Here is a 24,872-nt window from a genome sequence, read left to right as displayed (position 1 = left end):
GAAAGATTGAGGGCAGGAGGAGAAGGGGATGACAGAGGATGAGATAGTGGGATGGCATCACCAACTCAATGGACATGAGTTTGAGCAAGCTCCGGGAGTTGGTGATGGACCGGGAAGCCTGGTGTGCTGTAGTCCATGGGGTCACAGAGAGTCGGACATGACTGAGCAACTGAACTGAACTGAGGCAGAACTGTTTTGAAGAAAGGCAGATCCCAAAGCAGATACATAGTTTCATTAAAATAGCTTAAGAAAAACATTTCCATAAGAAAAATGCATTGTTTAGCTCAAGGTTTGAGAAAAGTTCCTGCAGAACCAGGTGTCTACAACACAGAATTAAAAGAAACTTCTTTTAATTTTGTGTAGAGAAGGAAAAAATAAGTCTACCACTTGCAGTTTATTTCCTCCTGCCTCTTGGGGACCTCTGGCCTTCCTACCTGTTACCCTCTCATCCCGTGTGTGTGTGTGTGTGTGTGTGTGTGTGTGTGTGTGTGTGTGTGTGTGTGTGTGTGTGTGTGTGACAGAGAGAGCTTGTGTGATATGTTAATATGCTATAGAACTGTTAGTCCTACTTTTGTATTATGTACAAAAACAACCCATATTCTTTATTTAGATAGGAAATAAAACTGGTTTAAGTTAAAAACTGAAAAATCATTTTCTAGCATGTTGGGGAAAATATCTTTTAAAAATTTGAAATTTCTCTTAAAACAAAATTATGGAAGAAAATCTTCTCAAAATATATCATTAAATGCTCACATACCATTTAAAACTTTAGTTCTAGGAATCAGATTTCTGTGTGATGTCTTCCTTGATTATATTATGTAGAATATACTCTAATATATACTGTATATATCAGAAATCAGAATTTGTATAGTTTCTGATTGGATCTGTCTGTCTGGGCTGCTTAGTGTTAGATTTAATTATGTATATACATTTATATTTAGAAACACCATGGAAATGTTATTTGAATTTTGTTTAAAATATAATTCTTAATGTTTAAAATGTTAAAATTTGTTTAAAAATAATTCTTAATGTTTTTTGTATCTTGGACCTCTTTGGCAGTCTTAAGCCCATTTAAACGTAGCAGGCACTCTAACGACTACCATAATTTCAAAGTAGTGTGGAACCTAAAAGATACTATGAGGTATATACAACTGTAATGTGATATGAAAATATCAGTTATTGTTGACAAAATCACTGGTAATTTTTTTTATGTAGTTTGTTACCTACATCATATTTGAGAAAAACACTCGACTTCAATTAGAGGTTAGTGGCAATGAAGATGTAATTTTTTACCCATTGTTCAGAGACCCCTGGTCTAAAATTATTTTTTTAATATTATTTTTTGTTTTTTAATTTTTACAATGTATTGTTGGTTTCTGCCATACAACAACACAAATCAGCCATAATTATACATTCCCCAAACACATTCAAGAAATCCAGATGTAATTCTCTATTATATTTCAAGAGATTTACCCTTTGAGGAAAGTGGAGCTCAGAGTCTTTTCCTTATTGAGCTTTTAACGCTTTATAAGCCTTTGAAATAAGCAAGTTGTTAATTGGCAATTGTCAGTATCTTTTGGATTAAGAACTTGGTTTATTGTCACTAATTTTATCACAGAATACTGAAGAAAGAGATATTTATAAAAGCCAGTTTAGTCATTTTATCTTAAAGTCAAATCGGAACATATCTGCTGGTAGTAATGAATGCTTTACTTATGTCTTGACTTGCAGCTGCTATGGCTACATATTCTTTGATCATTAAAGAGAAAATGTAATTCATGTCATAGGTCCTGAATCATTCTTCTACTTTATGGAACTAATATTGATTGGCTAAATTTGTGTGATTATTTTTTAATTTACTTTTTATTATAGAAAAATATATATAACACAAAACTTGCCGTTGTATCATTTTAGCCATTTTTTAGTGCAGTGACATTAAATACATTCACAGTGTTGTGCAACCATTACCAGTGTTTCCAAAATTTCTCACCACCCCAAACAGAAACTGTGTCTTCTCGGAATTCTCTGACGGTCCAGTGGTTAGAACTCCATGCTTTTAACTGCTGTAGGTGGGCCTGGGTTTGATCCCTGTTCAGGGAACTAATAAGATCCCACAAGCTGCACTGCATGGCCAAAAAAACTTTTTTAAAAAAAAACCCCAGGACTTCCCTGGTGGTTCAGTGGTTAAGACTCCACACTTCCACTGCAGGGGACACAGGTTTGATCCCTGGTCACCCAGTCAGGGAAGTTCCACATGCTGTGCAGTGTTGTGAAAAAGAAAAGAAACTCTGTACTCTGACCTAAATGAAGAGGTAAACTTAGGCAAGCTAGAAAAGATGAGTTTATTCAGTAATAGCATAGGAGTTGCAATTTGGGACAAGCAAACTAGTAAGCTATAGATGAGTCTGGTCAAAGTTTAGGAAAGGTTGTGTTTATGGGCAGGGAATGTAAAGAGGGGAGAGTTCAGTTTGAGTCAGTTAAAATAAAAAATAAACAGAGATAAGCCTTGAAAACTTCCTGAGAAGACAGAATTAGTCTAGTCACACAAACAAAGTTCTGTTCAGCCCACTTTGTGAGAGCAACCCAACTTGGGTCATCTCTTGTTGATGCCTCTGGCAAAACTTTACCAGGGTTGAAATGAGGCCTCTGATCAACCCCCCATCATCTAGGAAAATTTTGTTTCTGTAAGTCAGGCATTTTGGGGAAATCAGCCTCTTAGTCTTTAAGTTTTGTTTTCCTGAGGGCACATGTATGAGTCTTGCCATTTTATATGCTCCAGTTCTATTTTAGATTGAAATTCTTTTACAACTTATTAAATAATAACATCCTGTTCCCAACTTCACCTCCAGTTCCCAGCTAACCTCTAACCTATTTTCTATCTTTAGAAATTTGCCAATTTGCCTTTTCTAGATATTTCATATAAATGGAATCATACAGTATTTGTTGTTCTGCTTCTGGTTTTTTCCCCGAAGTGTAATGTTTTCAGGGTATATGCGCGTGTATCAGAACTTGATTCCTTTTTATGACTGAATAATACCCCAGTGTGTATATATACAAATCTTCTTTGACATACAGTAGGGTTACATCCCAATAAACCCTTTCTAAATTAAAAATACTGTAACTCGGAGTGCATTTGCTATACCTGCCTACCAAACATCATAATTTAGCCTAGCCTATCTTAAGCTCAGAATACTTATGCCCACAGATTGGGCAAAATCATCTAACGCAAAGCCTATTTTATCACTGTGTGTTGAATATCTCATGTAATTTACTGAATACTATACTAAAAGTAGAGAACAGATTGTCTGGGTACAGAATTTGTTGTTATGGTTGTTTATCCTATTGATTACGCGTCTGACTGGGAGTTGCTGTGTGCTGCCCTGCCCAGCATCACAAAAGAATATTGTACTGCATATCACTAGCCTGAGAAAAGATCAAAATTTGAAATATGGTTTCTACTGAATGCATATTGCTTTCGCACCGTCATGAAATCAAAAAATCTTAAGCCTTTTTAAGTCAAGGACCACCTATACCACATTTTGTTTACCCATTCGTGTTTGGAGGTAACTTGCATTATTTCCACCCTTGGCTGTTGTGGATAACACTGCTGTAAACATTGCTCTGCAAGTATCTGAGTCCCTGTTTGCAGTTCGTTTGTGTGTGTACCAGGAGTCACACGGCAAATCTGTTTAACTTTTTAAGGAAGCTGTGGAATTGTTTTTCGTAATAGTCATATTTTTATTATCCTTTCATTAATGTTTCTTGAGCATTATTATTATTATTATTTTTTTTTTTTTGCTTATTTCCTTGGTTGACTTTTGTTGCTGATTTTTAAGAAATTATTTGTTTTGTTCATTCATTTTTCTTTTCTTTTCAATTGTTTGTTTTTCAGACCCGAGTCAGAACTCCATCACAGGGGAACACAGCCAGCTGTTAGGTACAGTATTTCTGTGGGGGCTCACTCTCTCTAAAGTCATCCTTTTCCTGCTTATACTAAGAGATATTATTCCCTTCTCTAATTGTGTTTTCTGTACCCCTTTTCCACTTTTCACTCCTCAGCTTCTTTTCCTGCTGTTTCTATTCCCAACTTGGTAAGTTTTAGGAATCTATTCTGTAGTTGATTGTTAAGACTCAATTTAGTTACATTAAAAAGTAATTTTCCATGGTCTGTGGTTTTAAAAAAGGTCTGTAAGAGTTAGAGCTTCTTTTTTCCAAGATAATTTTGGAAAAGAAGATACAATATTCTGTAATATCTTGTGATCACCTTCATTTTAATTCTCAAAAGTACTTCAGGAACAGCACAGCCTTCATTCAGCAAGCTAAAGAAACTGATGTTCAAATTCCTTATCTGTGAAATAAGTTACGGAAATGAATTGATTTCTTTTAGATATCACTTACTTAAATTGCAGTAAACTTGTAATTTGATAAGAAATTGCATCTCAAAACTGATGAATTTTTCAAATATAAAAACATACTCTGGAATGAAAGGAATTAAAATAATATAAAAAGTAAATATATATATTTATATATATATAAAATACAGAAGTCCTGTAAAGTATCCCATCTCACCTCTGCTCCCCCAAGGTAAACTTGCTATAGATACTTCATTGTGAATTCTTACAGAAGTTTTTAATTACACATTTTCTCTTGCTTTTTAATTTATCAGTTATTTATTTTGGCCTCATGGTGTGTGGCATCTTAGTTTCCTGACCAGGGATCAAACCTGGGCTCCCTGCATTAGAAGCAGGGAATCCTAACCTCTGGACTGCCAGGGAAGTCTCAGTTACACATTATATTAAGTATTTTTGTTGTTGTTCGGTCGTGTCCGACTCTCTGCGACCCCAGGGACTGCAGCATGCCAGGCTTCCCTATCCTTCGCCATCTCCCGGAGCTTGCTCAGACTCATGTCCATTGAGTCAGTGATGCCATCCAGCCATCTCATCCTCTGTCGTCCCCTTCTTTTCCTGTGACTATGTCTTTTCCTTTTTCTGTCAGTGGAGTTACACTGTACAGATATACTGTATAGATCTGTGTAGATGTATCTATACAGATGTATACTTATCTCTTTGTATACTTAAATATACTGGCAGTGAGAGTGCAAGTATATATGAACAAGATGTTCATTGCAATATAGCAGTAAACACCTGGAAATAACTTAAATACTCATAAATAAAATTATACACATAAATAAAATACTTTTCTACTACAAACAGAAGAGGCAGATCTTTATGTACTAAGATGTCCAAGATAAAATATTAAGTGAAAAACAGGAAATCACAGAACGATCCATACTGTGTAACTCCACTGATAGAAAAAGGAAAAAAGATAATCATAGTATTTAATATAAAAATGTGTGATTGATACTTCCCTGGCAGTCCAGTGGTTAGGACTCTCTGCTTCTAATTCAGGGAGCATGGGTTTGATCCCTGGTTGGATAAATTCCTTAATTCCCAACAGTGGGTCAAAAGGTACATATATTTTCAAGAAGATATATCAGCTTAAACCCACCGATAAAGAGTATGGACACATACTAAGCTCCCTATCATCAAAAGTAGGTGTTATCAATATTAACATTTTTTCTTTAGTAGGTGAAATGGCAACTCTAGTTTTTATTTGTACCTCTTTAATTATGAGTGAATTAAGTACTTTTAAATATATATTTTAAATGAATAAAGTGTAAAAAATACTTTTAAATATGTAGCCTTGTGGTATTATGGCTGTCATTATTCTCTTTTTTATATTTTTATATTATTTTATTTAAACTGTTCAAAATTAGTCTTCTTAGTATAAAAATTTCATATTTGAACCTGGAATGATTGATTTCATAGAAGATTTCGGTAGATCATGAGGAGTACAGTTCCCCCTAAACTGTTAAATTGCTCTGTCTCTGATACCTGCCTAACAGGTAGAGGCATTTGAAGAGTGGTTCATCATCTGAGCAGGAACACACGTGTGTAATGGAGATAGAGGGAGGACTTAGTTAATGAAATGAACAGTCAGGGGAGTTGGTACCATTCCGATGCTACTAAGCTGGGTTTTGTTTCCAAGTAAGCACTTTGTAGTAAAAGATAGTAGATAAATTAATTATAGGTGAAAAGAAATAGTATGCGATCATAAAGAGTTCTCTCAGTATTATTTAAAACCCCTAGGATTTGCAAAGAGGCTGCTCCAGACATTAGTCTCATTTGGCAACCTACAGTTGCATTCACTTTTAAATAAACCTGGGAATTTATCCAGTTTAGGTTAAGTTCATCCTTCTACCCTGGGTTCTTTCTCCTAGGTTCATTAGGTCAGATTATATTCTCCTTTTTTCTCATGCTATTGATATGGTCATCCTCTGTCTCCTGTTCTAAGTATGTTTAGCTACAACCTCAAAATCTATACTGGTTTATTTTTATTTATTTATTTATTGGCCATGCTGGCAGCTTGTGAAATCCCAACGAGGAATTGAACCCACACCTTCAGCAGTGAAAGAGCAGAGTTCTAACCACAGTAAGGGTTTTCCCCTTACTGGTTTATTTTTTTATTTTTGGAGTTGCAAAAGAGTGAAAGACAATTTATTGTTATATCTTCTAATCATCTTATGATTCCTCAGAAAAGGCATTGGTAGCTTGAATTAAAATCTTGCCAGATTCTATAAAAAATCTCACTTAGGATAATTTGTCCCAGTAGGTGAAAAACTGCTTCAGTTGCCTTGCCTGCTGAATGGAGTTTATAATAGGATCTTTCAAATCTTCTAAATGCTTTCCTTTTGACAGGGTAAAGTTATTTTAATGTATCTACTATTTCCACTGACTCATCACATCTCTTGCAAAACACAGGGTCAGGCTGAGGAGATGTACAGATGGGTGAAACTGCAGTTGTGATAAAGAATTAAGTGTATGCTTACAATTCATGAATTTTTATGTGTGTGTCATTTTCCATTTAAAACATTTTAGAAAGCAAGCAAGCAAATGAACAGTGGGCCCTGGTGTTCTTACAGTTTTTATCAAACATTCAAAGCAAAATAATTTCTCTTCTACAGTTTCTCTCAAGGAACAGAAAAGCAAGTAGACACTTCTCTGCTCAATTTGAGACTAGCATAACCTTGATACCAAAACTTAACAATGACAATGTGAGAACACTATAGACCAATTTTACTTATGAACACAGATACAAACATCCTAAATGAAATATTAGCAGTCTGAATCAGGCAATATACACTTGACCCTTACAATTTGGGTTTGAACTGCACTGGTCCTCTTAAACATGGATATTTTTCAATAGTAAATACTACAGTACTGCATAGGTTGTGGCTGGTTGAATCTGCAAATGCAGAGGAGGAACCTCAGATGTGAAGAGTCAACTATAGTTATACTTTGAGTAACCCCCAGCATTATTCAGGGGTCACCTGTATTTTTAAAAGTTACTAAAAAAAAAATTACAAAAAATTACTTTTTGGTAAAGATACATGGTTGGTTTATCATTAAAAATCAATTTATATAATTTAGTATATTAAACATATTGAAGGAAAAACATAAAATCATCATAGTAGATTGTAAGAAAAAGATTTTATTGGAAACATATTCAGTATTTAAATTCATGAGCTCATAAAAAACTGGTCACCATTGGAGAAGTCTAGTGAATCAATTCATTATTCTGAGAATTGGTCTAAAAGAAAAGAATGAAGTATTTATCTTGCTTTTGACTATACCAATGGGTAACCAAATAGTAAATTACAGGGAATGTCTGTTTATAAAAGTATTTCAGCTAATAAACTAAGGAAAAATAACATAATATCACCATTTTTGTAGCCTCTCATGAATTAATGAACCTAGGCATTCATCATCAACATTTGCTAGTATCTGAAAAAGAAAGCAACTAGATGACCCGTACCTCCAGATGGATGATCAAAATATCCCTATAAGAGTATTTTCCTCCCTCCCCCATAAAAATGCTGAATGTGGTTAAGCTTCTAGACCCAATTACAAATATATAGGAAATAGAAGAAAACAGAGCAACATGTTAAACAACATCACATGGATGCTTATCAAAATCCAGATCATCAGAAACTTTACTGAACACACAACATAGGTTCTGCAATAAGTGAACTGCGAAGGGAAAGAGAGAAAGACAGTGGACTTAAGAGATAAGCAACCAGTCGTAACGTGTGCCTCTTATTCGGCTGTTGATTCAGACTTTCTTCTTGGAGTAGGAAATGGCCACCCCCTCCAGTATTCGTGCCTGGAAAATTCCGTGGACAGAGGAGCCTGGTGGGGTACAGTCCATGGGGTCACAAAGAGTTGGACACAAATGAGCACACACACACACATCAAACTAAAAATCAAAAACATAATTTATAACATTTGAGACGACCTTTTGTGTTCACTTAGTCATATAGTTCAGACCCAAACCTGTGCCAAGGGAGATTAAGTATACTTACTGGTCTTGTTCTGCCTTGCTCAGACCAGCAAAGGCCGTTAGACAAGCTCAGGAGTCTAAGGGAGGAATCTGATGTTTATCTTACATCTAAGTCGAAGTGTAAGTGATAATTGAACCAAAAAAAGCGACATTATAGAAATAATCGCACCACAACAATAAAATGCTTATAAAGAGCAAGAATCTGGCATACTCTTTCTGCCTACAAAACAGTATGCCATAACAAATGGAAATCTGATATTTTCAGTAGAGCCTATCAGTTCAGTGGCACTCCTATCAGTTTTCATTTGAATGTTTGATGAAACAGCAGTGTTTTTCAATAATATCAGCATTATATGGTTGATAAAATGAGAATAAAGTAACATAATAGTGATCTGATGGGCTGTTTAATTCAAAGCACTACTGAGGCCAGTCTCGCTAGATATCCTTCAAAGACATCTTAGGATTCTACCTAATTCTAAAGAAATCCTAGGATGGATATGAGTTGTTTTTTTTTTTTAGTTCTTGCAGAGTAAAGGTTATTTGCTATTCAGAAACTAGAATTTTCATTCCACTTGGGATTTCCTGGAGTCATAGTAGTGACCCAGATTTCTGAAGGTCGTACATCAGAAAGCAGCATGATTTCCAAGATATTCAGACCAAGAATTGATCCACGCCCTTCAGTATAACCACTTTCGATTTCATACCTGGTTGAACCACGCCTTTCAGTTAACCACTTCTGATAGAGCTTTGCTCCTTGCCCAGAAAGCCCTGACATTTCATAATTGACCAGGAGCTCTGCTGGACCCTCCTACCGCCACAAGTAAATCCTGGGTAAGACAATCTGGAAGGCATCATTGGTCTCATAAACACAGGCAAAGTCTCTGGAGACATTCTTCCCTCCAGCTACCCAAAACAAAATTAAGCAAGTGAGTAGAAGTTGAGTCAGAAACTTCCAGAACCAGAGTGTCTGAAAGTTAGGGTAGCTGCACCTGAAACTTGAGACTAGAGAGGCCTCAAACAGAGGTGCCAGGGCTGCAGCCCAGGAAGCCAGAGCTGCTAGGAGATGGCTTAGACCAGCGGGCAGCAGGGTGGGGGCAGGGGAGTTCTGAAGTCAGATTTTTATAGCAACAATATTATAGGGCTATTGAATAGCAGGGAAGTAGTATGCTAAAGCTGGGACTCCTTTCCTCCTGTTGTAACTTTCAAAAGGAATGAAGTGGTGTTGAGTCTGGAATATAACACTATTAAATGTCTAAATTATTTAATAGAGGATGCAGCTAGGAACATGAGACTGTTTAAAGAGAAGGTAAACAAACAATTGTTGATATTTTTAAAAATGAAGGGGTTAAACAGTAGAAACAGGCAAAAGGTAGTTGTGAACAAAAAGAAAACCACATGTAGACATATCTTAATAAAGCTGCAGGACATCTAAGAAAAGATCTTGAAAGCAGCAGAGAGAAGAAACAGATCATCAGAAGAACAACAGAACAATAAACTTCTCAGATAACAAAGAATGTCTTTAAGTGTTTGGAAAAATTTTATTATCCTAAAATTGTGCTTAGCAAGACACTTGGGGTCAAGGGCAAAATATAATTGTAGATAAGTAAAAGCCAACAACACTTTTTTTTAACCACAAAACTTGCTCTAAACTATTTGTTTTCAACTAGGGACAGTTCTGTCCCCAAAGGATATTTGGAAATGTTTGGAGATATTTTTGATTGTCACTATTAGAGATGCTACTGGCATCTAGCAGCTAGAGGCCAAGGATGCTCTTAAACATCCTGAAATGTTCTGGACAATATCCTACAACAAATAATTATACTGTCTGAAATTTCACAGTGCCAAGTTTGAGAAACCCTTCTTGAAAGGAATTCTAAAGAATATACTGCAAGTGAAAGGAAAAGGATCCCTGAAGACTAGTATTCTGAAATGCAACAAAGAATATTGAACAAGTGAGATGGTAAATGTAGACCTTCACCCAAGTCAGTGTTGTCAATATGAAATAATTTTAGTGTCTTATTTGTGTAGTGGAAAAAAAAAAACTCCTAGAAATGTTGGACAGTAAGTCAGGAGGCGAGAGTTGGAACTGACAGAAGAATAGAAATAGAGTGTGAAAACTCCAAGCGAGGAGAGAGGGAAAATGGAATAAGGGAAAGTAAACCAAAAAATCCAGAGAGAAAATGAGAATGAATCAGAGAGAAAGAAAACCAAAGAGAAATAAAAAGATGGTACAATTCAGTCCGAATATATCAGTTGCTAAGGTTGATGGACCTAACTTGACAACTAAAAAGATTGTCAGATTTTTAAAAACACAGCTACACGCTCTTTATAGGATGTCTACCTACAGCATAAGAACCCAGGAAAAATGAAAACAGAAAAGGACATTTAACCAAAAGACAACTGGTATAGTTATCATTATCTTTTTCCTTCTATTGTCTTAGGATTTATTCTCTTTCCTTTCTGGCTTCTTAAAATAGGTATTTAGCTCATATAATTTTTGTTCTTTTTACTTTCCTTATATAAAACTTTAAAGCAATAACTTTACTTTGAAGTGATACTTTTGCTGCATCAAACAAGTTTCAATAGGTGGTGTTTTTGTTGTTACTCAGTTTTTAAGTAGATTAATCTTTGATCCTTGAATTGTTAGACAGTGTGTGGTTTTTAATTCCTAAATTTGCATGGTTTTTAAATTTGTCTGTTTATAATTAAATTCTAACTTCTTGTTATACACCAAGATCATGGCTTATATTTGATGTGTTTGATATTTGTACAATCTTTAAGATCTAGTATGTGATAAGTTTCCATATATAAATTTTCCATGTATGTTTGATTAAAATGTATAATCTCTTATTTTGCATGCAGAACTTTTATCTCCATTAAGGTCAGGGTTATTCATTGTGTTATTTGGATTTCTTTACCTTTGCTATTCTGTCTACTTCACCTATCAATTATTGAGGGAAAGTATGTTAAAAATCTCCCTGTGTGATGGTAAATTAATTTCTTGATATAGTTCTGTTCATTTTTGCCTCAAATATTTTGAGGCATGGATGGATGGATGGATGGATATGGCCTTTTTTTTCTTTAGCTGCACTTTGGCTTGCAGGATTTCAGTTCCCTGACCAGGGATCGAACCCAGTCCACACCAGTGAAAGCACCAAATCCTGACCGGTAGACCACTAGGGAACTCCCTAGGCAACCTTTTAGATTGGCTCTGTTGATCCTTTCTTGCTGGTATTCATGCTCTTGTGTGATCCTCTATCCTTTGAATGAGGGCTGGACTTTATGACTGCAAAACTTCTAATTATTAGAATATGACAAAAGTGCTGTCCCTTGCAAAATGAGATTACAAAAAGACTGTGACATCTGCCTTGCACCCCATCCCTGGCTCTTTGATGGCATGCTTTGAGGGAATCCAGTTGCCATGCTGTAAGCTGCTCTGTGAAAAGTCCCACATGGCAAGGAAGTTGAGAAAGGCCCTTGGCTAACAGCCTGAAAAACAAAACTGAACCCTGCCAACTATGTAAGTGAGGAAGAGAATCTTCCCAGGCCTTCCAGTGAGACCACGGTTCTGACAGGAGACTGTGGAGTAGAGTGCCCAGCTAAGCCATGTCCATATTCCTAGCATACACTAACTAAGATGATAAGTATGTGTTGTTTAAGCCTCTAAATTTGAGTCATTTGTTACACAGAAAGAGATAACTATAAACACTAGATGTATGTTTACAATTTATATACTTCCTTGGTGATTAGGCCTTGTGTGGTTACCCTGTCATTCCTAATAAAGTTTTTCTCTTAAAGAAAAATTTACCTGCTAGCAATAAAACTTTACCAGCTTAATTTTGGTTAGGTTTTTCCTGATACATCTCTTTCCTTTCCTTTTATCCTTTGTGTGTCCTTGTTATGTCTCTTGTTTACCAGCTCATGAAAACCAAGTGTATCTCCTCTTCCTGAAACCAAGTTCAGTGAAATCACGTTAGTATTTTTAAATTAGCCTATGTGAATATTTGGCAAATACTGTAGTATATAATTCTGGAGGACCTGCTTATCATTACTCTAATGATCTTACCAAAACTTGTCTGCCTTCCCATCCCCAGTCATAATCTATCCCAGTACATGTTTCATTTTCTTCATTGAATTTTTCACTTTTTTAAAAGCTATTTTCTGTCTTTTGTGACTTTAGTATATGCACAGTGAAAATAGTCTTTAACTGCCTTGTCTACTGTTGTAGTGCCCAACATATAAGAACTTAGTAAGTATTTACTTATTGAATTAATTGAATAAATGAATTACTCAAAAGTGGTGATAATTTTTAGCTGTGTCATTCTCTAGAATTTTCTGGAAGCATTAGAGAGAGGATAATAATTGCATTTCTTTTTATAACTTTTTATTATGGGAATTTCCAGAGGTACAGAAGAGTTAAGTAGAATAGCATAATGAAGCAACATGAACCCATCACCCAGCTTCAACAATGTTGCAAATTTTTCAGCCCCCACCAGATTTTTTTCCCCAGAATATTTTAAGGGAAATTCCAGATATCATATGATTTTACTTGCCCTTTCTAAAGAATATAACCAATCCATATTCATATTCCTCTGATTGTTTCCTGACATTTGGTGATGTTGCTCTTCCTTTCTTTTGTGTGAGCTGATAGTTAGATTTAGAGGTTTGCTTATATTCAGCTTCCATTCATTCTTTGGGTAAGAATACATCATAAATTGTATAAGTGTATCTTTTATTGCATTACTTTAGAAGATTGTGTTGTCCCACTTTTAGTGTTGCTAAATTTGATCAGTGGGTTGTCTCAGGCTTTCACCTAATGCTTTTAGTAACCATTGATGATGACTGCTCATAACCATTATTTCATTAGGGGTTGGAAATTGGTGTTGTTTTTGTAATTATATCATTCCATCTGCATGTATTAGCTAGAATGTTTCTATGATGAAGAAATTTTCTCTGTTTGGTTACCTTGAAATATAGTTGGTACCGGTAAGGTGGGATTAGAGCTAATTGCTTAATTCTTTACATTTATTATTTTTCATACTTTGATATTTTTTCATAGCAACTCTGCGAAAGGGACTAGTTTTGTTTTTTTTTTTTTTATGTACCATTTGGATATTTCCAGTAGTTGCATTTGAATTCATTGCATTATATATTTTCAGTGTTCACATTATCCCATTTTTAGCCAGTGGGAACACCTTCAGATTGACTCCTCTGTCCTTTGACATGACTCAGTTATTTTGACTTTCTGTTTCCCAAGCTCATCTTACATATTTAAAGTTTTAGGACTTTAGGTTAAAATCTTTAATTTTTATATTGATCTCTAGTTCCTCAATATTTAAAATCTTAGAGTTTGGGGGGGGGGCTTTATTATTTTTTGGTCTCACTGTGCCAAATGTGGGATCTTAGTTCCCCAACCAGGAGTTGAACCCTGTGCCCCCTGCACTGAAAGTATGGAGTTTTATTAACTATTGTGTTGCCAGAGAAGTCTCTAAAATCTTAGTTCTTAATGACATTTACACAGTTATTAAAATTTTCTCTTGTGCCAGACCTGTATAACTGTGTAACTTTTACACGATAAAGAATCAAAGTTAAGAAAGCACTCAAACAACAGAATCTCTACTGTTTTAGGGAACCCAATCTCTCTCTCGTTTTTCCTCAGTGGGTTCACCAAATTCTTGTGGGATGCCTGTTTTCACATCAAAAGATATGTGGCAAATGTTTGTACAAAAATGGTGTTATTTAGAAAAGGTCAGACAGCCCTGAAGGCCAAGGGCTTTTATTGCGGTTATCAACAGGAACAGTGTGTAAAGTAGCCTTGACCAGCAGTGTTGTACACCCAGCAGGTACTCAATGACTTTTTATTTTTCCTCCTGGCTTTGGATGACGTTAAGAGTAGGGTCTCTCTAGGCTAGAGTCTTAAAAGAATGCTGTTTCCAGTCTTCACATTGTTAAGAAAAGGAATGACCCATGTTTACTTCTTAGAGATTTGCTTTTGCTCCTTTTCAAGAGGAAGTCACATTCTCCAGGCAATGCTACCACTCTGAGATGAAAATCTGAACATGAAAGTGAGTTCTGTTGTTACAAGTGGCAGCATGCAGTTCTTTGGTGCTGACGCCTCTTCGGTACCAATGAGAAACTAACATGGTGTACTTTTTTTTCCAGATGATGGACATAAGAAAGCGCGAAATGCTTATCTTAACAATTCCAATTATGAAGAAGGAGATGAATATTTTGATAAGAATTTGGCACTCTTTGAGGTAATATTTGGGAGAAAACTAGGGCAGAGACTTCAGGAACAGAAATCTCAAGATTGTTGTCTTCCACCCCATTTAGTTTTAAAATAGTACAGGTTGGATAATTTAATAACTAACTGTTAAAATAGAATACTCATTATAGTTTGTCATTGTAGTTGATTTAATCTATTTAATCTAATTATTGCTAGTTAATAAATAACCATTGAATCAAATTTCTGTGAAATAAAGAGAAATGTTGACATCACAGGCATATGGAGAATCTTGCTGTCTAATTTAACTAGGATGTAAATGTTTATGTTGTAATAATCTATGAAGTGTAAAGTTTTTCAATTCTGTGTTTGGGATGAATGTTACTTACCTTAGAACTAGTAACCAAAAGAGTTTCTCTAGTGGCTCAGCAGTAAAGAATCTGCCTGCAGTGCAGGAGCTGCCGGAGACGTAAGTTCGATCCCTGGGTTGGGATGATGCCCTGGAGGAGGACATGGCAACCCACTCCAGTATTCTTGCCTGAAGAATCCCACAGACAGAGGAGCCTGGCGGGCTGTAATCCATGGGGTCACAAAGAGTTGTACCCGACTGCAGCGACTTAGCACAGCAGTAACCAAAAAGCAGGGTAGGAAGCAGGCTGACGGATTAAGAGGACCTGAATGTCTCATCTGACTGAGACGGCACGGATTCTGATGATATCTGTGGCCTGATTGTTGAAAGGAGCCTGGTTTAGTCCAGCACTGCTTTGTCTTACTTTGGACAATGATTTGAATGCCACTTTTCTCAGTGTTCCTATTTTTTAAATAATATTTTCTCTTAGCTTCCTTCAAGAAAGAGGTGAATATTTGGTTCAGTCACAAAAGTTTTTCATTGACATGTCCACGCTTGGTGCTGTAAATAATAACTATAAATATGAGTTGACTATTAGTAATACTCCTAGTAGATGGTTAACAGTACTGTGATTAAAAATTACGTTATCAATGTTCTTTATGAGGTTTGCAGTCGCATGCGTGCTTAGTCGTGTCCTACTCTTTGCGACCTCATGGACTGTAGCCTGCCAGGCTCCTCTGTCCATTTTCAAAGCAAGGATACTGGAGTGGGTTGCCATTTCCTCCTTCAGGGGATCTTCCCGACCCAGGGATTGAATGAGCATCTCTTGCATCTCCTGCATTGGCAAGTGGATTCTTCACCACTAGCGCCACCTGGGAAGCCTTTTATGAGGTTATAACTATCTATAAGGAGCCAGTGTGGTTTTTTGTTTTCTGTCAACTATTACAGTCATAAAGCTATTCATTTAAGAATTTCCTCAGAACTTATGTAGGTCTGATTACATCTTATAATATGAGGAGAGAATAAAGTTTCATTGATAAGTTTTTAAAAAATATTTGCCTGTGATTACCTTGCAGTTTTCTGGTAGATGGATCATTCCCGGTGTCCTTCATCATGTATTTCTTCCTTACTTCTGGCTCTACAGGAAGAAATGGACACCAGACCGAAGGTGTCTTCTCTCCTCAGCCGCTTGGCCAATTACACTAACCTGACACAAGGAGCAAAGGAGCACGAGGAGGCAGAGAACATCACTGAGGGGAAGAAGAAGCCCACCAAGGTGAGGCCTTAGCCTAGTAAGCCCGGTTAAGGGGGCCCCGTATAGAGGAGAGGAGAAATGTCCAGGGTGACACTCTCTGCTCAAGAACTATGAACACTTTGCATATGCCAGGCACCTGAGGGGCGAGTTGTGTAATGTGTAGCTGGGAGATGAGCATTCCAGGGAGAGGGAGTAGCAGGTCACAAGGAAAGTGTCCACACCCATGAAAATACGGAACAACATTACAAGTTAGCTTTCTGGTTGTTCAGGAGTAAAGCAACACTCAGATCTTTTTTATCAACTCCATTTTACCAACTACTATGAAAGATTTATGCCAAATTCTGAAGAAATTCCATCAAGTCATTATCCCATTTTTTTTTTTTAAAGAAAAAACTATTGTCCTTGAAGAACAGAAACTTTTAAATTGTTGGAGATGCACATAAAAGTCCGTGATGGGATTCCTATGTAAAAACATGTGGAGACCTCCATAAAGTTAAAATATGTATCTCTAGAAATAATAAGTATGGTGATAGACATTGGTTAGATGGAGATTTTGTATGTGCCTATTTAAAGATACTGCTTAAACTTATCATCTCTGTTTTGCAATTAAAATTATAGTTAGGGCACAAGTTTTTATATAAAAGTAAAGGGATGAATCAGTTCTTCTAGATGACTACATGATTTTTTTTTTTTTTGTCAACATCTTTCTTTCCAGACTCCCCAGATGGGTACCTTCATGGGTGTCTACCTCCCATGTCTACAAAATATTTTTGGAGTGATCCTGTTTCTACGCCTTACATGGGTGGTGGGCACAGCTGGAGTTCTGCAGGCCTTTGCGATTGTCCTTATCTGCTGTTGCTGTGTAAGTCCCAAGTTGACCCCTGGAAATCACCTGGAACATGCAAGAGCTCACGAGTATCATGCTTTAACCTCTTTGGGAATAAAAGAAAGAATACATGCTAGGAAAATCCTCATGATCTCAACAGGAGAGATTATTTTGGTATTAAAATCTAAAGGATTTTCAGTTTAGTCAGTTACTCACTGCTTATATCTGTAATATATTGTACTCAAAATTACAAAGAAAGGCTTCCCTTGGAAGTAGAAGATACAGCCCCTAACTTCAAACACTTCAGAAGACAAACCATTTGAATTTGATAATGCTAGTGTTGTGATGGAAAATGTGTTAGAAAATGTGATGTATTACTCCACTGCAGTACCAGTAAACAGCTGATTGTTGTTTGGGGGTAAGAAGTATTTTGTTCTGAAGTGTCATCCCTTACCCCTTCCCCAGAAATTGGGGTGTTATTTCCAGGTCTTGTTTCCATTATACTGAGAACATTCTGGTCTTCCTTTAAATTCCTCTTATCTGTGTATCCCAGCTACATCTCTCAATTTTGTTGTAAATTGATAAATTATTATAAACATTTTTTTTACTATTAAGCTGTCTACTGACTTATTACTGTCACCATCACACACTCCCTCTACATTTTGCTGAGCTGAGTACCATGCAAAGCAGGGTAAGCGGACATAGTCCATATCATTCATAACTCCATTTTTTTTTTCAGTTTCTTAGTCTTGAAACTTCAGGGTCATATTTGACTCCTTGATTGCTTGTCATATCTCATCAGGTATCAAGGCCAATGAGGTCTCCCTCTGAAATCTCTTTTGTTCAACCCCTTCTTTATATTCCTACTTCTACCACTGCAGTCCTTACCTCTCACTGAACTACTGTATTAGCCTGCTAACAAGTCTTTCTGCCTCCATCTGCTCCCTCCCTATCTGCAGTCCATTCTGTACTCTGCCACTATCAGGTAATGTTTTTTTTTTTTTTCAGGTAATGTTTTTTAAAATACAGTTCTTGTGAACTCAGAAGTCTTCAGTGGTTCTCGTTACTGAATATTATTCTTGTTATATTAGCCAGTGTTTACTCAGTTTCCAACCTGTTTTCCAAGTTTTTAACTAGAAGACCAGGGTAGTGTCAGTGGCTCTTGATAGCACCTAACCCACTGATTACCATGTAGGAGCATTTTAACGGAATGCTCCAGATACCAGTAGTGTGACTAGTGCAGTGATGAAGCTCATCATCTCATTTCCATACCATTGAGTGTGAGGGAACTCCCTCCATAAAAGTGTGTAGAGTTGAATACTCAAGTGCTCTGAGACCTGCAGAGGGGAAAGTAGTATGGAAATGTTGTCTTTGTATGGTAACAGCCTTCTCTTTTCTTTCTTTATAGACGATGTTGACTGCTATCTCCATGAGTGCCATTGCCACTAATGGAGTGGTGCCAGGTCAGTAGCTGAGACTGGAGTTCATGGATTGTCACTGATTACTGTATATTTATGCTATAAAGATAGAGGTGCGGACTTCCAAGGAATGTTATTTATTTAGTCTGTTGGCCACAGGCACTACTATTTGACTTGAGAAAACTTCTTTTAAAAAAATCTTTATTTTTTAAGCTAGAATATCTCATTTCTACTGCATTTTTGGCTTCTTTTAGTTAGAATTTATATTTTATTCAGCTATCTGATGCCTGTGGTAAATATAATCTGATATTTTTCTCAGTAATACAAAATTGTGCTGCTTCATGTGGGATATTAGATGTGTAGTGTGAAGGTTTCATCTTTTACTTCCTACTGAGAAGTCTACTTGTTATCACATTCAGGGTTTTTAAAAGCCTGAAGCATTTATCCTTTTTTACGACTTGTTTACATTCCTGTTTCTAGCATACTTTCTGTATCGTGTTCACCCTCTGTTTTACCTTTTAGCTGGAGGCTCGTACTTTATGATTTCCCGAGCACTGGGCCCAGAGTTCGGTGGAGCTGTTGGCCTCTGCTTTTATCTCGGTACCACATTTGCAGCAGCCATGTATATCCTTGGTGCCATTGAAATTTTTCTGGTGAGTCATGGCTTAATTGTGGTCTGTAGTATGGAAAATATACAGATTTGGACTTATTTTGCTGTTTGATACCAAAGCTTCTGAGAAGTCATCTTTAGGAATCAGTCAAGTGATTGACCTGTTGTTGACCTCCTACTGGGAGTATGAGTCAGAGAGCTTGAGGCTCTCCTTTGGCCTGCCTGCTCCCTCCCCTCCACCCCATCACCAGCACCCTGCCACCTCAGCCAAAAAGGTAAAGTCTCAGAGGCAAGACTCGTGCTAATGGGGAAAAGGTAAAATAAAGTTTATATCTCCTTTGATGTTTTTATCCCAGTGACATAAAATGTTTATTTATTCATTCACTAGGATATATTTTTTACTATTTAAAGTAAAAATAGCAGAAGTAGGACTCAAGATAATCTTTACAGTTATTTTGTATAACACTTTGAATAAGCTAATAACATATCCCTTGTTTTTCCATTTGGAAGTGTAAGTATTCAGAATAGCATGTAGGTTAATCAATGATATCCTACTTTTGTAGGCATTTTAGATCGAAACAGGAATTAGGCTATGTCTCCAGTCACTTTCTGTCTCAGTTTTGCTTTCGTTTGTGAAAGCAAATGCAAACAACAGCCGTTTTATTTGATTACTTTGATGACCTCATTTTCTCCTTTTTTTGCTTAACAGGTATATATCGTCCCTCGAGCTGCCATCTTTCATAGTGATGATGCGCTCAAGGAGTCAGCAGCCATGCTAAATAACATGCGTGTCTATGGGACAGCCTTCTTGGTCCTCATGGTATTGGTGGTATTCATCGGCGTACGCTATGTGAACAAGTTTGCCTCACTCTTTCTGGCCTGTGTCATTGTGTCCATCTTGGCCATCTATGCTGGAGCCATCAAGTCTTCTTTCGCCCCTCCACACTTCCCGTACGTGTCTCTCTGACTAGGCATCATTACTGGGTCGTCATTAACAATATCTGGTGATGTGATCATTTCAAGGCCGAATTTCACAGTTTCACTGAGATTTCCCTCTTGGATAAGCCCAGTTAGCATCTGTGCAGGAAGCCTCTGAGGAAACTGTGTGTGTCATCTTCCTTATGTCCCAAGCATAGAATTGGCAGCTGTGGCCATCATTTGGATATAAATAGTAGGTTTTTCAAAACCTTCTGATAATGAGTATGTATATTTGAACTATTCATTAAGGGCTTTCAAACAGCATAGTTACTGCCAGAAACCTTAATAAAGTATTTAAATGTTAGATTCCTTTTATTAATGAAAAATCAAGAGAGTCAAGAAAACCTTAATTCCTACCTAAGTATTTACAATTGAATTTTTTATTTTGTTTTTAGTACAATAATGAACTCTCTAATCACAAAATAAAGGGAAATAAATGTCACATCATTTGCATATGTATGTTTCTATATGAATTATATGACATACATATAAGTAGTATAGGTGCCTTAATGTATACTTTTTGAAGTAGAAGTGGATTTGTACAGATATGTGACTCAAAGGCTCACCTGTTTTCCGTTTGACTAGTGGCATAGGAACTAGCCAGCACTGAGTATTGCTTGTAACCTTGTTACAGTGACTGTCTTTGAAAAATCATCCAAATAATCCAAGGATCACACTCATCAGTCTTATATTGATTTAACCTGATTACTGAAAAACAGATTTTTCAAGATGAAAAAACAGGTCCAGAGAAATTAAATGATTTGCCCCAAAGTTAATGATTGGCAGAGCAAGAACACAAACCCTGTGATTTGCTGACTCCCAGTCCAGTATTTCTTCACCTGTGCTAAGAGCTGTCCATGATAAATTTTCAGTCTGCTCATCCAGGAGCTGTAAAGTAACTGGAGATCCACTTGAGTCATAGAAGTGCTAAAGGCTACATTCTGGCTATATCTTAACTTGGGAAATTCCATTTTGCCTCAAGTTTTCCTTTGATATGTCTCCTCTTATTTGGTGGGCAAAATTCATATGTGGTATTTTCTTTAAAATATTTCAGCAAAACAAGTCTTAAAAACCTAGAGGAATGCATAAAACAAGACTGGGAAATGTTGGGAGTCGTTGAAGCTGAGTGACAGGCACATGATTTATCACATATGTATGCTATCATTTTGCAGATTTCAAAAGTTGCTTTTTTCCTCCTGAGTTATTTTAACTGTGGGTGTATTATTCCTTTATTTGTATTTATATCTTTGGTTTAAAGGAAAAAAAATTAAAAAATTTTAAAAAATGAAATGAACAGTCTGTATTTGTAATATCCTTCAATATTCTCACTCCACTAGGTCTAGGCTTAAGTTCAAAAACAGTTTTCTATTAGGCCATAGAGGGATGGCCTAATTATAGCCAAGCTGTCTTCCCTGAAACAGTATCCAGAAGATTTGACCTTTTTCTATATATTTTCCAAGGGGTTGTTATGAGCATAAGGCTTTTTCTTAGGCCAAAATGAAAGAGGTGAATTTGTATCTGTGTGTGTGTGTGTGTGTGTGTCTTAGAAGAACAAAAGGACTCTTTTAAGATTTATTTTAGACCCAACAATTGGTTAATAACCTAGAAATTCTATAAGATGATTCAGCACAGCATCTTCAGACAGTTCCTGTATTTGAATTCTGTTACTACTACCCACCACCTGTGTGAGCTCAGGCAGGCTACTTTTTCTCCCTAAATTTCAGTTCCTCCACAACATAGAAATACCAGTACATATTTTGTGAGATTGCTGTAAGGGTTAGGTTGGCAGAAAATGTAAGATACCATTTACAGTGCTAGTCAGTAGTAGTTCTTTTCCTACCCATGACAGTAAAAACTCTTTGAGATGAGGTTTTTTTTTTCCTTTGAAAGCATATATATACTAACCTATTTCTAAATTATTTCCTTTTTTAAAATGGTTTTTCCTCTTGGCTTCAGTTTTGTTCCTGTTCTTTTTCACTTAGGGTCTGCATGCTGGGCAACCGCACCCTTTCATCAAGACATATTGATGTTTGCTCAAAGACCAAGGAAGCTAACAACATGACAGTACCGTCAAAGTTATGGGGCTTCTTCTGCAACTCAAGTCAGTTTTTCAATGCCACTTGTGATGAATACTTTGTTCACAATAATGTCACTTCGATCCAGGGCATCCCTGGATTGGCTAGCGGTGTCATTACAGGTGAGTTAGGAGGTTTGGGGACACATTTCTTACTCTTCTATTACCCATCAACACTCACTGCCACAGGGCCACTTCCCTTCTTAAACTCAGCATAAAACTCAATGCAACATCTTTGTGCTTTTCTGTTAATGAATTTATCCTTTTCCAGGACATCTTTGTAGCGTTGTCTGCTAAAATTTACTGCTCTTGAAAGCAGGGCTGAACAAATGACTTTTAAACATAAGACAATAAAGTATTCTGTGTGTTAACACATTGTAAAGTTGTCAGTTTTTCAAACAGCGACAGCTAGAATTACTTTAATGTCATCAAACCCACATGTGTTTTCCTGACTCATATAAATTTTTGAAATTCTTTCCTTAAGTGATTTCTGTCTTAACTGTCTGGTCCACAAATTTCTTTGCATGTAAGCAAGTTTACACTAAGGTGTTAGCATTGATACCTAATTTTTTTTAAAAAAAATAAACTTTGTAAGGGCATTCAGCTCAGTCTGTTTAACTTTTGCTAATTTGCATTGGTAAACATAACTGTATTTGTACATACCAAAGTATTTGTCAAACTGCATTTGAACCAGATGAGAAAGGGCATTAGGTTTTTATTTTTGTGTGCTTTACTATGTGATATGTATGTGCATACATCTGTGCTCTATAGACGCAAACATACCTTAAGAACCATATAAATGACAGATGATTTAGAATACTGTTGGTTAGAAAATTATCCAGTCCTTTCCACACTGCTACTACTTTTATACCCTTTGTTCCCGCTGCAGAGAATCTTTGGAGTAATTATCTACCAAAGGGAGAGATCATTGAAAAGCCCTCAGCCAAATCTTCCGATGTCTTAGGCAGCTTAAACCATGAGTATGTCCTTGTGGACATCACCACCTCTTTCACTCTTCTGGTGGGCATCTTCTTTCCCTCTGTCACAGGTAAGCACATGGGCTGTTGCCTGTTTTATAGGTGATCAGACCCAGGAAGGGATTTTTCTTAGGAGACAAAGCTATATTCTCAGGATTCCTAGGTTTTCCTCTATTCTTTGATAGCAGTATACAAATATCAGTGTCCAGGAACTAAAGAAGTTAACTTGTTCTTTTTTCTTTTTTTAAAGGCATCATGGCAGGATCAAACAGATCTGGGGATCTGAAAGATGCTCAAAAGTCCATTCCCATTGGCACTATCCTCGCCATCCTGACCACCTCCTTTGTCTGTATCCTTTTGATGGATCCAGTTTGAGTTTTAGTTACAGGAGCAGCCATAGAATAAGGGTGATCAGTATTTTTATCCTGGTAATAAAGATATAACTGCTTTCTACCACCTCACTTCACACCAGATAATCTACCTGCGAAAGTTGCTCCGTCATGCCTGATTCTTTGTGACCTCGTGGACTTAGTCCATGGAACTCTCCAGGCCAGAATACTGGAGTGGGTAGCCTTTCCCTTCTCCAGGGATCAAACCCAGGTCTCCCACATTGCAGGCAGATTCTTTACCAGCTAAGCCACAAGGGAAACCCAGATAATCTACCTACCTCATCTCTAAAACTCTAGAAAGAATTTATGAGATTAGTCAATTTAGCCACTCATTTTACTGATAGAAATATCCTGAGTGTTATGTTTATGTTATGTTTACGTTCATCTTAGAGGGTGAATGGCAGTTTCCTTGACTCTCAGTGTCTTAGATTTAAGCAATGTTGTCCTTTTTGGCGCATGTATTGAAGGTGTTGTCCTCAGAGACAAGTGAGTAATTGATTTCTTCCTATCTTCCATTATGTCTGGTCATCCCATGCAGCACCAAGACAGTTCATAAACTCAAAGCCCACCTGAGGTGTGTATCACAACTAACAATAGAAAGCACATATGTATAGGTCCCCAGAAGAGATGCCAGTACGCTGTTGTGTATGATGCAACAAGTGTTCTTCAAAAAAGCAGTGAATTTGTCTGAATACTGAGGATTTTCCTGTACAATAAGAGCTGTTGGGAAAACTAAGACTAAAAGTAAAGGAGGGCAAATAATAAAAATTTAAAAATTTTTAAGTTTCTGTTTTCTCTATGAGACATAAGGGTATCTGATTGGCATTCTAAATAAAAGCTTGAAACTTCCTTTCTTCATTTCCTTCATACAGACTACAAGTATTTTTCCTTTCTAATCATCTGTGAACATAAAAAATTATAAATAGAAAAAATTGAGTGAATGTCTGTCTAGCATTTTCATCTAAAGTGATTTCCAGATGAAACGTCCCCACTCTGATATTCTCTCCCAGGTTTGGAGATGCTGTGAAAGGCAATCTGGTGGTAGGAACCTTATCTTGGCCATCCCCGTGGGTGATTGTTATTGGCTCCTTCTTCTCCACGTGTGGGGCTGGACTTCAGAGTCTCACAGGAGCACCGAGGCTTCTACAGGCTATAGCCAAGGATAACATCATACCCTTTCTGAGGGTGAGTGACCCTATTCTATGCCCTCTTCCTTTTTTCTCAGGTTTTAGGAGAAACTGATCTTCATAGGCTTAGAAATTATTGGGTCATATAATATGAAGATGGGTTTTAGCACAAGACTCTGTGTAGCCCTCTAAATCTCTAGTATGAGTTTATATGTGAGTGGAATAAAGGTATTTAAAAGCTACCAC

General features: G+C 36.7%; 1 protein-coding gene across 2 annotated transcripts in view; it reads left to right on the top strand.

The window, feature by feature from the left end:
* Positions 1-24,872, top strand: part of SLC12A6 (solute carrier family 12 member 6) — an 86,757-nt gene that overhangs the window by 47,604 nt on the left and 14,281 nt on the right. For both annotated transcript variants that reach the window (XM_061157652.1, XM_061157653.1), the window contains exons 2-13: positions 3,893-3,937; positions 14,563-14,657; positions 16,117-16,248; positions 16,943-17,089; positions 18,462-18,516; positions 18,994-19,124; positions 19,791-20,032; positions 22,042-22,256; positions 23,023-23,181; positions 23,361-23,459; positions 23,928-23,985; positions 24,510-24,684. In XM_061157652.1, the coding sequence (XP_061013635.1) occupies positions 3,893-3,937; positions 14,563-14,657; positions 16,117-16,248; positions 16,943-17,089; positions 18,462-18,516; positions 18,994-19,124; positions 19,791-20,032; positions 22,042-22,256; positions 23,023-23,181; positions 23,361-23,459; positions 23,928-23,985; positions 24,510-24,684 (1,553 nt within the window). The remainder of the gene's footprint in view (positions 1-3,892; positions 3,938-14,562; positions 14,658-16,116; positions 16,249-16,942; positions 17,090-18,461; positions 18,517-18,993; positions 19,125-19,790; positions 20,033-22,041; positions 22,257-23,022; positions 23,182-23,360; positions 23,460-23,927; positions 23,986-24,509; positions 24,685-24,872) is intronic.

The sequence above is a fragment of the Dama dama genome, chromosome 12, assembly GCF_033118175.1.
Source record: "Dama dama isolate Ldn47 chromosome 12, ASM3311817v1, whole genome shotgun sequence".
Lineage (NCBI taxonomy): Eukaryota > Metazoa > Chordata > Mammalia > Artiodactyla > Cervidae > Dama > Dama dama.
Note: the sequence above shows the minus strand (reverse complement) of the source record. Positions and strands in the feature narration are given on the sequence as shown.